At 42.8% G+C, this 12522-nt stretch overlaps 1 protein-coding gene across 1 annotated transcript in view; it reads left to right on the top strand.

Annotated features, from left to right (window-relative positions):
• The window catches only part of SLC44A5 (solute carrier family 44 member 5), a 68316-nt gene that overhangs the window by 42575 nt on the left and 13219 nt on the right, over window positions 1–12522 (top strand). The window contains 10 exon segments of the mRNA XM_018576880.1: window positions 1–102; window positions 1650–1781; window positions 2070–2169; window positions 5521–5613; window positions 5719–5806; window positions 7556–7818; window positions 8920–9014; window positions 10441–10544; window positions 11989–12062; window positions 12218–12288. Coding sequence (XP_018432382.1) covers window positions 1–102; window positions 1650–1781; window positions 2070–2169; window positions 5521–5613; window positions 5719–5806; window positions 7556–7818; window positions 8920–9014; window positions 10441–10544; window positions 11989–12062; window positions 12218–12288 — 1122 coding nt within the window.

Here is a 12522-nt window from a genome sequence, read left to right as displayed (position 1 = left end):
TTGCAATGCTTATCAGTCTGTTGTTCCTGATTCTTCTGAGGTTCACCGCTGGGGTGCTTTTTTGGATTTTTATAGTCGGCGTTCTTGGAGTCGTTGGGTATGGTAAGTGCTGCTGATTTACTTTTTTTTTTTTAGAAACAGGAGTTCCCCACCTGTTTCAGGGGGCGATATGATTTAGTAAATGAAAACATACAAAATGTATTATATACAGAATATCTTAAATAAAGATTGCATTATCATGCCTGTGTATTGGGTTTAATAAAAATCTGACTTTTAACATTTTTAAATGCTTGTTTTGATATGTTTGTGAGGGTATTTAAAGGGCCAGACCACCCAAGAGTGATATTTAGAGGAGAACTATTAGGTGAGTGATTTCCACTCATCCTCATAGTTAGAGCCGACCTATGACAAAGAAGCTGTCACAGGTCAGCTTTATTGATCGGGAAGTGAGCAGAAACATTCACCGATCTGCTCACTTCCCAATCTGTCAGTCACTGCTCCCCGCACGGATTCCCCCTCCACTCTCCGATCCCACAGCGCTGACTGGAGGATTGGATGGGAGAGGGGGCGGGCCCGCTATATACTGAGCTTTGGGTCACGGGAGGAAGCTAGTAGATATCCTCCCATGACCCTAAAAAGAACTATGGGGAAAAGCACTTACCTCATAGTTCTCTTTAACTGTAGGTGGAGCCTGGTGAGTCCTAAGTGAGATCTCCCTGCTATAATTCTCTTGTTGGTGTTCCTGCTGCTCCTGTTACATTCGCCATAATATAAAATAAAAAAAAGAACCCAGCAGAGACATTTTAGACAATTGTGCACTTCCAACCTTGTGACAACAGTTTGGTGAGGGTGAGGGCCCTTTTTTGTTCCAGCATGACTGTGCCCCTGTCTACAAAGACAGCTCTATAAATGGCTTGAAGTTGGGAACTGAAATTACCTGAACCAAGCACTGACCTCAACCCTACTGGATATATCTGAGATGAACTAGAATGCTGATTTGGAGACAGGTCTTCTCCAACATGAGTACCTGTCCTCACAAATGCTGATTTGGCTGCATGGTCACAAATTTCCATAAGCGCACTCTAAAATCTTTTGGAAAATCTCAGAAAAGTGGAAGACGCAAACAAGCGAAAGGGGAGGGGGCAACTCCATATTAATGTTCATGAAGTTTATATACTGTAGATGTGCCCAAAACCTTCAGACCATATAGCGTAGTTTCCATTATACTCACCTTCTCAATGGCCCTGAATTTTTAAAATGCATTGGAATGCCAATTGCAAGCTCTGTCTTCTAATTCAACATCAGTACCTGACCTTGCAAATGGTTCTTTGGCTGAATGGGCACAAATTCCCACAGACACACTCCAAAATCTTGTGAAAATTCTTCCCTGGGGGGAACCAACTCCTTATTAATGGCCATGGTTCTAGAATGGGATGTGCAAAAAACTCATATAGGGGTGATGGTCAAGCGTCCACAAACATTGGGCTATAGAATGCACAACAAGCTGATCACAAAATGAGATGAAATCCACACGAAAAATACATTTCGAGGAAAAATTCATTTAAACAGAATAACATTTTTGAAACAATGTGGTCATTCCTCGTTACATGGTCTGTGTATGTATTGCATCTCTCTGTCTTTGCTCCTAGGCATATGGCATTGTTACTGGGAATATGACAGCTTGAGAGGCGTTCCGGGATCTGACCTCACTATCTCAGACATTGGGCTTCAGACGGACTTCCGAGTCTACTTGCAGCTCAGGGAAACCTGGCTGGCGTTCAGTAAGTATGTCTTTTTGATCTAAAGCCGGGGTGGGGAAATGAATATGGAAATCAGGGGGCAGTCTGCCCAATCCGGGAGAAAGCGTAGTTCTTTTTAGGAGTCATCAAGGATGGTTTTTAAATGATAAAAGGTGGAGGTTGCTTGAAAAATGTTATTGTTTCTGCACATTGTGACATGTCAGGAATCTACTCATGCAGTAAAATGGCTGAACTCTCCTCTTTAATGAATGGGCTGGTATTAGTATGTGGTTAAGGGACGAAGTTGAGCGTTTATTGTTCTCCCCGCAGTGATCATCCTCTGCATTGTGGAAGTGATCATCATACTCATGCTGATCTTTTTGAGGAACCGAATCCGAATTGCCATCGCCCTCTTGCAGGAAGGTAGCAGGTAAGGTACTTTATAAGTTATAACTAAGTACAAAGGAGTAAATTTGTGCTAACTACAGATGAGTGAATGTTTGAAAATGTGTTTTATTGGCCATTCACCCATTCCACTAGAGCAATTCATTTCACCAGGTCAGATATTTACTTGCTGTCTTTCAATTTTGAATGTATTTTACACTCCTCCCGCCCCATGAAAACTATGAAAGGGGTTATTGGGACCCTTTACCAGCTCACTTCTGTATTAAATTCACATGACTAGGAATGCAAGAAACCCACATGAAAGGCAGAGAGTCAGTCAAAAGACATTCACTATAGAAATGAATGCCCGTATTGAGAGGTATTCCCGCTGCTATTATTTATAATCTCATCTACCAACAGGTAGTGTACAGAATTCATTTCCTAATTAAAGCTGTAGTCAGTAGTCTATAAGCATTTATAATTTTTAAAGTATATGTAAACCAAAAAGTAGGGATGCACCGATACCGTTTTTTTCAGTATCGAGTACAAGTACCAATATTTTTTCCCGGTGCTCGCTGATCCTGAGTATCGAGTACGGGTGCCATGTGCCCCGATTATCAGGAAGTCGGGTGGCGGATCACGACCTGTCGCCCAGGTTTCCTTATTTCCTGTGAAGCCGGTGTTCTAGTCACTTGCTGAGGCTGCCTGGCTTCCTGACCAATCAGGAATTTGGGTGGTGAGTCATAAGGTGCCCCCCGGCTTCGTGATTGGTCAGGAAGCCAGGCTGCCTACCAAGAAGTGAAGCCAGCTTCATAGCCAATCAGAAAGCCGTGAGGCAGGTCATAACCCAGCACCCGGGTTCCTGATTGGAAAGGAACCTGGCTCCATGCTCCCCTGGCACTACCGGTCAGAGGGAAATTTCCCTCTGACCGGAAGTTTCGGTATCGGAGGAAAGTATCAGAGCATTTGGGCAAGTACCCCTATCGGTGTCGGTGCATCCCTACCAAAAAGGTTTTTACATTTTGGATGGAATGGCTAGAACCCCCGTCAGGTTTTTTGTTGTTGTTTTTTTTTTGCTCTCTGTGTCTCACTGGGGAAATTTGCCCTCCCTGTCCTGAAGACATGTCAGGAAGTGGGAGGAAATCTCTACAAAGTGAGGCGTTCCCATCAGCAGACAAGGTGTCTACATTCCTCACCTCCTGTTATGTTACATGGCAACCTGTCTGCCTTAGTGAGTACATTTACCAGGACAAGCCAGCATAGGACAGGAGTTTAACTCAGTTAAACACATTCCAGAACACAAGGTGTAAAAAGTCTTAAAGTTCGTTTTCTTTAAAAAGCAGCCACAGCCTGGGTAGAAAAACCTGTCCCCTGCCAGCATGCTGCAGAGAAGGACCCTTGCTCCCTGTGTGGAAGTAGAGGTCTCTCCTCTGATTCAGACCTCTAGCTCAGCAATCAGCAAAGTTCCTTCTCTCTGCTCTCTGCTGTTTGGATAGCTCTAGCTGTCGCTTAGCAGGAGGCATGCCAGACCTCTGCAGAAAGGCCGCTGTTTTCACACCTACAGCTTCATGCTGGCAACAGACAGGCCTTTCTACTCAGAGCATGCATGCTTTATAAAGCAAACAAACTGTAAGAATGTGCATACCTTTTCATTCACCTGGAATGTATTAAAGGAGAATTATGAAGTGAGTGATTTTCACTCAGCCTCATAATCTGAGCCGACCTGTGACAATGAGACTGTCACATGTCAGCTCAGTAGATCGGGAAGTGAGTAAACACATACCGGTGCTCGCTCACTTCTCAATCTATCCCTGCAGAGAGTCGTGACTGTCACTCACGGCTCCCTGCAGGGATTCCACCCCTCCCCTGTCCGATCCTCCCCCTCCCCTGTCCGATCCTCGAGCGCTGACTGGCAGAACGGATGGGAGAGGGGGCGGGCACAGCTGGCTCTGCCTCTAGGTAGGCAGGGCCATCTGTCAATCAACAATCTAGGACAAAATAGCTGATTTGGAAAAATTCTCCAATTCAGCTCACTTTCCAGTTCAGCTATGTTGCCCTATATTGTTCACTTCTCCTGCCTTCTCCAGACTCTGCACCCTTTTGTGAATAACCCCCTTAAAGTTCAGTTGGGATTTAAGAAAAACATAAAACAAGGCAGTCTGCCATTAGATATAACCACAATGGCCTGTGCTAGATAATCAAGAACCTGTCATGGGGTGCCTGTAATGTAAAAAAATCACAAACAATGTTACTTATAGGCAACTATTTTCTTAATAATGCAATCTCACTAAAAAGGCACCATGGGTTCCCATGACTGGAATGGACAGCTTTTACTATTGAGCTGTGGATGTCTTGATTTTATGCATTTTACATTCTTCCTTTGTCAATTTTCTTTTTTTTTTTTTAAATTTTCTTTTTTTTCCTGTTAATTCTGCTGAAAAACTCGTTAACGTTAACTCGTTTACGATCTGATTAATCAGTACATCCTTTATCAGCACGTTTGCAGCTTTTCACATGCCTCATTTGCATATTACATTATGCACAGGAAAAGACACTTAGGAGGATTAGACAAGTGCTTTTAATTATCACCTAGCAGTGTTTGACATTTCATATTTTGTATGACACTAATAGAGGTGGCCAGGAGAGGGCGCTGGGGAATCATGTTTTAAAACTTGTGTGCTTTAATCCATTGTTTGGTATGAAAGCATTGTTATCATTTAAGTGGTATTATAATAGTTTCAGCCGTGGTTCTCAACTGGTGGGTCTTGATCCTATGTTCAGTGGGTCGCCGCATGCCTTACGCTGCACTAGGTGAGAGGCTCCTCAGCCTACCCAATAGAGCAGCACTGTCAGGTATTGTGCCGAGCAGCCATTCAAAATATGCTGCCCGGTGCTGAGTGTCAGCTTGAGGTGAGGTGGGCTGCGGTGGGCTGAAGGTATGGCCCCAAGGGAGCTCCATCCATACGTGCATTGCTTACAGTTTCCGGCACCTCTACAGGGAGTGCAAGGGAGCTGTACAAGCAATGCACGTATGGATGCAGCTCCGTCACAGCACAGCAGCCCACACTGAACCCAGCTTGGAGCGGTGGCTACTTTACAACACACACAGGGACCATGGGGAAGAAAAGTAGCCCCCCTCCAGAAGGAAGGACAGTGTCAGCACCAATTCAGAGATGATTTGAGGATCTACAGCCGAGAGATACACAAATAAGATAAAAAAAATTTACATACAGATCTACTGGCAGGATAAGCAGTTAATTTACAGACTATATCTGCACTTTGAATGAATGTTGAGACTGTAAAAAGAATCCTGAGACCCGAGTCTTGTACCATCTGAGGCTGTGGTTGGCCGGCGTAGCTTATCAGCTGTGTAACTTTGTTACCTTTTATTTTCCAGAGCAATAGGATACATCATGTCTACGCTGTTTTATCCAATCATCACCTTCATCCTAATCGCCATCTGTATCTCATACTGGGCTGTCACCGCCGTGTATCCTTTTTTATAAGCGCACTACATTGCACCTCTCTAATTAGATCAGAGAACGGCAGCCAAGTGTAAACATATGGAAATTATCACTCCTTAATTCAGAGACAGATTCTTGGCTACGTCTGGGGAAGCTGTATACAAAATCATGGCCAACAAGACCCCATGCCAGTATGCAAACGAAATGTGTGTACCTGAAGTAAGTCAGGAGACTGTTAAATGGGAATTTATGAGGCTCATTAGCTGATCTTCACATCCTGGTGAGATTATCTAAGCAGATGTCTAGGATGGCACAATTCCCCAGGCAGCAGAATTTTCCCCTATTGTTTTTTTTCTTTCTCTCTTTATTAATCTTTTTCTTTTCACCTTTTTTCTGTTTCTTTTTTTTTTTGTCTTTTCCACACATTTACATTTGTTTACTTCAGTTTCTTCTCATCTCCTCTTTCTATCTTGCTTATGCAGTCTCTTATCTTTATCTTCTCTCCTTTCCTCTTTCTACCTTCCTTATCTTCTCTCCTCCCCTCCCTCTATCCTATAACTTTCTACTCTTTTTTATATCTTCTCCCATCTCTTGTCATTCTTATCTTCTCTCCGCTCCTTCTTCTGTTCTCATTATCTTACCTCCTCTCCTCCTTCTATCCCCCATATCTTCTCTCCTCTACATCTACTCTCCTATCCTCTTTCTATCCTCCTTATTGTCTCTCTTTTCCTTCTCCTCCTATCCTCCTTATCTTCTCTCCATTCCTTCTTGTTCATGACTTCTTCCTTCTGTATTGGTACTTTTTATGCTACCTTCTTTCGGTTCTTCTTGCTTACCTTGCTATCCTCCATATCGCCTCTCTTTTCCTTTTTTTTTTTATATGCTTCTTATTAACTTTCCTCACTTCTTTATCTTCTTTCCTTGTCTCCGTCTATCTTCACTATCTACTTTCCTCTCCTCCTTATCTTCTCCCCTCTTGCTATCCTGCTTATCTTTTCTACATTCTTCTCTTGTCCTCTTTTTATCTTTTCTCCCCTCCTCATCTTCTCTCACCTCCTTCTTACTATCCTCCTTATCTTCTCTCCTCTTCTTCTCCTGTCCTCCTTATGTGATCTACACTGCTCTGATCCTTCTACCATCCTTATCTACTCTCCTTTCTTTCTTCTATTCTCCTTATTGTCTTTCCTTTCCTCCTTCCTGAAATCCTTATGTTCTCTCCACCACTTCTCCTTCTATCCTTCATCTGTTGTCTCCACTCCTCCTTCTATCCTGCTTCTGTTCTCCCATCCTTTTACCCTCCTTCAGTTGTCACCTCTCTTCCTTTTATCCTTCTTCTGTTCTCTCTGCTCTTATTCTATCCTCTTTATGTTCTCTCCTCTCCTTCTACTATCCACTGTATCTTCTCTTATCTCTGTTTTTCATCCTCTTTCTGTTCCCACTGCTTCTCCTATCTTTTTTTTAGTTCTTTCCTTTCCTCCTTTTGTTTTCCCCTCTCTTCCTCCTCTTCTCCTTCTAGCCTCATTCTTTCCTCTCCTAATCTACTCCTTTCTTGTTTCCACCCTTTATCTTTCATCTCTTCTTCTAACTTTATTATCCTCTTCTCTCCTCCCGCTATCCTCCTTCCCTTTTCCCACCCATCATTCTCCTCCTCTCTTATCCTTCCTCTGTCCTTCTCTTTTTTTCCTCTTTCTATACGCTCATCCTCTTCTTCTCTCCTTTTCTTCTGGCTGTCTCACCCCCTTTTTTTTCTCTAATTTCTTATGTATCTGTTTATTTTTTTCTTTTATCTCTCTGCTTTATGTTCTGTTTTTGTTATGCTAATTTTACATTACATTGGACAGATATGATATGATAGTCCTATCAGCTTGTACCCCCATGCAATTGGTATTTAGATACTACTCTGCTTATCTCTGAAATGTATTTTGTACCGCAGTCTTATTTGCTCTTCTTTTTTTTCTTTTTTTTTAGACATTCAATACCTCCAATGTGACTAAGCTGTGTCCGGGGGCTCAGTGCACCTTTGCATTTTATGGAGGGGAAGGTTTTTACTATAAATACATTCTGATCTTTCAGCTGTGCAATGTCTTTGTGTTCTTGTGGCTGGTGAATTTCTCCATCGCCCTGGGGCAGTGTACGCTGGCCGGTGCCTTTGCCTCCTACTACTGGGCATTTAAGAAACCTGCCGACATCCCCACATGCCCCCTCTTCTCATCATTTGGACGAGCAATAAGGTACCTGGAGCTGGGCAATATGCTATGACATGTAAATAGTTAACTGGGCACAAAAACTTCCAGCACAAGTTATTTTTATTATATATGTTATGCATCTATCACAACCAAAAAATAATAATTTACTGACCCTTAGACCTCTACCTAACAATAGACCTAGCTCTTTACCTGAACATACCAAGTAAACCAACCCTGAACCTCAGCAACCAACTCCAAATCTCAGGCAAAAATTATACTGCCACACCTATGGTCTGTTATCCCTGCATTACTAGCATTACTTGTACTGATAATACTATTATGTCAATTATTTACAGAGCACCATTTTAGCAGTGCTGAGAAACCTGTACAGGAATCTCTACTCCAAATCTAAGGAACCTTGCATGTTTTTATCTTAGCATACCTCTGTGTTACCAGTCTGTTTTTGCCATTGGCTACAAGAACCTAGCTATGTTCCTTAGAGATGTGTGAACCTCATTAATCAAAAGTGTGCACGTTGCCATATGGTTCATGTTCAAAGGCAGGTCAAAGGCCAACTTCAGTTTTCTGGTGGAAATGAAAAAATAAATATAGCTGGATAAAGAAGAAAAAAAAAGGTGGCACCCTAAGTTGACACGACATACTGGAAAGGAAACCTATATTGAGAACAATGTGAGGGCTGCTACTGATCACCTCTCTGAGGTCACCAACTTTGTACAAGCATGAAGACATGCATTGACTTGAAGCATTGAAGCAAGAGGAAAAGCATGATACCCAGGCAACTGGCATTTTCAAAAGCAGCATGCAATTTTGGCAGCCTACAAATGATCTCTCATGATAGGTGAGCTCCTGTGCGTGTAATGATGTAGACATTGCAACATGGGCATGCCACCCCACCATCACTCCCCTCAATACAATGCCAAGAACCTTAGAGATTTGTTGAGATGCATTGACAAATAGTGGGAGAGTGTTTGTATGTTTTACAACTTTTTTAAGTTTGTGTTTGGTGTTCTGGCACTTCATGTGTCTACAGTTATAATATACAACTGCTTTACTGTATTTTTATTATTTTTTCAATATCTGTTTACGTTCAGTCTGAAAAATGTATGTAATTCTTTCCTCCATCAGGTATCACACAGGCTCACTAGCGCTTGGCTCCCTCATACTGGCACTTGTACAGTTTATTCGAATTATATTAGAATACTTAGACCACAAACTTAAAGGTAAGTCTGGATGAACATGCTGACATGTATATACCTGACCAGCTATATCATAGACCTGCAATCTTTCCATTCAGGACAGAGCAATGGGTTTGCTTTAATATCCCCCTCCACAGTAGTATATACAGTATTTACCTTTCCTTCACTCTCCTGCCTCTCCGTTCAGCCTTGGGAGCCAAAGGAAATACTCAGTACTTTGAGGTATGAAGGAGCATGTGACTCACTCCATAAGACAGCATTGGGCCAGTCAGAACTCTCATAGAATAGTCAATATCCCTGTCCAAGCTACAACTGTGGTGACCCATAGCTTACTCAGTTCTTTCCCTTTCCTCCCAAACGGAGAGGTGGGGGAGCATAAGGAATGTAAGAGCATTTGCATCTGTGGAGGCCTAAAGTGAACCTTTTTTCTTTGTCCTACATGACCAAAGCAAATATTCACTTTAATCCTTTCCCTGACAATGATATGTCTCACACACGTCATGGCCTTGAAAAGTTTAAAACAGGACCACAAAAAAATCCTGTAAGGGCGGTAAGTGGGAAGACATTGAGGAATATCTGTCCCTTGATGTCATCTGCAGAGTCTTCAGAACCATAATTGCACAGCTCTGAACACTTGCAGGTTCGGGGCTGCAGAGCCAGGTAAAAGGTGGACTGAGCACAGTCTGTACTCAAATAGCTGCAGCAGAGGGCAAGGGAGACATTAGAGGTCTACCAGACCCCTGATGACTCCATAAAGAGTACCTCCCAATACTATCACATAGGGGATTGTTAGCCTCCTTGTAGCAAAGTGAGGTTATAAAAAAAAGTGTTAAAAAAACAATGATTACCTATCACATATTGGGTATCACCAGTGAGAGAAATAATTTCTCATTAATGGTTAACCTGTAACAGATGATTTGTAAAGATATTTAAAGCATTGCCTATTGATAATTTTGGGTACTGTCGTTTTTCGCTGCTTCGTGGGCTAATGCAGTTTCCAGGCCTGATGCATTTGGTATTCAGTTACTTGACACAACTTCATCTTTTATTTTGTATAAACAGTTGTGCAAATTTCATGCAACATAAAAAATTGCAACAACCATATGTTTATTCCACAGGGCCCCAGCTTTCAGAAAATATATAATGTTTGGGGGTTTTAATTTGTTTTCTAGCCAGAAATGCAGTTTTTATCTGCCAGCCTCTGTAATGCCATACAGGTTTAAATGCCTTGTGGCACTCACGTGCAACCTTAAAAAATATCAGCCAACCCTGCATGCATTGACACTGGACACTTGACATTGGCACTGCGTTTACTTATATCCGATATCTGTAATTTTTTTAAACAAATTTGGGGGGAGATGGTTTTGGAATCAGAGCTGTATTGTTAAAAGGCAGATGAATATTGTAGTTCTGGAAGTTTACATTTTTCATTTTATTTCCTCCTTTTTAGCTTCCCAGAATTCCTTTGCAAAATTCCTGCTGTGCTGCTTGAAATGCTGCTTCTGGTGCCTGGAAAAGTTCATAAAGTTTATAAACAGGAATGCCTATATCATGGTACGTATATCTTCTGTATAGATATAAAAATAACTATGCAAAACAGGCAAGAAAAAAATATAGCGCCACGGTTAAGGGAGAAGGTTATTTAACGGATCCTTTCCTCCAGATAATCCTCATTCGCAACTAACCCATTTTGCTTTAAGGACCACTTTGTTGTTAAAAGTGCATGTACGGACAATTTCTTCTTCTTTGTTTTGAACATAATACGTAGGGATTAGAACAGGTCAGGCTTTACTGCTATCCAAGGCTCTGTTAGAGGGATTTCCCCTCTGTTATTTTTCCAGCGACAATGGTTTTATTAAAGGAGAACTATGGGTTTAAGGTTTTTCCCCATAGTTCTCATTAGGGTAACGGGAGGACACAAACTAGCGTCCTCATGTCACCCTAGGCTCAGTATACCACGAGCTGTAGCTCGCGGTATACTGAGACGCCGCTGCTAAAGCAGATCCTGACAATTGTGCCGGGATCCGCCCAGCTGCGTGACTGACAGCTGGCTCTGCCTATCTAGAGGCAGAGCCAGCTGTACCCGCCCCCTCCCCCGTCCGATCCGCCAGTCAGCGCTGGCGGATCGGAGCGGGGAGGGGGGGAATCCAGCCCCTCCCCTGTCACGGCAGAGAGCCGTGACAGGATCGAGAGGTGAGCGAACGCCAGTATGTGTTCCTCACCTCCCGATCTACTGAGCCGACCTGTGACAGTCTCATTGTCACAGGTCGGCTAGAACTATGAGGTGACTTAAAAGCACTCACCTCATAGTTCTCCTTTAAACAGGAAGTGAAGGAAAATCTGCAACAGGAACACCGACTGATTTTTTTTTTGTACAATAGGGAAAGGCTAGATCCCGTGTCAGCTTTTATCTCTAGGTAGATGCATAAGAGGTGCTAGATCCCCTATTGTTAAGATCCACTGTTGTGAAAGAATAGTTACAGCCCATCTACAAAGTACCCTTGCAGTGGAGCTACCCCCGCAGATTGTGCTTGATCAGCGCCATCCCCAGCCATAGCGGCCAGGGAAGGAAAGCTCTTAAACCAGAAGTCACAAAATCCACGTCGCTTCCAGGTTCATTCTGCACAGGGTGGATCAGCAAGTGGGTGATTGTCCTCTGCCCCACCAGACGACACCCACCATGCCATATCTTGGGTTCTCAGGAGGGCCAGCAGAGCCCAGAAAACACGGTAGGGGTAGTCTGGCAGGTGGGGTGGCACCTTTGGTGGCCCATGGCAGCGATCACTTCTATTTTAAAGCTGACAGTTGGTTTACACTGCTACAGGGTGATGGCAGTGAAAGGGTTAAATAGTAATGAGAAACAGAGTAGTCCACCACCCCCAAAAAATGTTGCTGCCCAATGTCCTAACCACAGGTCAGCCCTAATGGCATTTTTTCTATAGATTTCTGCTATTTGGGTGATTTCTGCTGACTGTCAGGCCTTCTCTCTGCCTTACAGATCGCTATTTATGGAAAAAACTTCTGCACATCAGCGAGAGATGCGTTTTTCTTATTGATGAGGAATGTCGTGCGGTAAGTCAGCACATTCTGTAAGCATTGGATTACATTGGCGATTGAATATATGTGCCTATGGCCTCCAGCAAAATTCCAGCTATAAATATGTTACCTATACCTCAAAGCGTTCTAGTGTCATTTTGGCTTCACCTTTGTCCCCTTTATTTCCACAGAGTTGCTGTTCTGGACAAAGTCACAGATTTTTTGCTCTTCCTTGGTAAAGTTCTTGTTGCAGGGTCTGTCGGTAAGTCATCGGTTTGTTTATTTTTTGTGTCAACTGAGATTGGAAACATGTGTGCTTTCCCTTTCACTGCACTTTGCTCCATTTTACCAGAATGCTGCCTCAAATATGACATTTTTGTTTTTATTAAAATACTCACATGACACAAGATGGAATTTGTATAACAGAAGGCCATCAGTTATGTGTACCTAGGGCAGCCAGTGGTATATATGGGTTTTGTGCTGCCCTAGGCAAGAC

This window comes from Nanorana parkeri, unplaced genomic scaffold, assembly GCF_000935625.1.
Source record: "Nanorana parkeri isolate BGI_ZX_2015 unplaced genomic scaffold, ASM93562v1 scaffold79, whole genome shotgun sequence".
Lineage (NCBI taxonomy): Eukaryota > Metazoa > Chordata > Amphibia > Anura > Dicroglossidae > Nanorana > Nanorana parkeri.
Note: the sequence above shows the minus strand (reverse complement) of the source record. Positions and strands in the feature narration are given on the sequence as shown.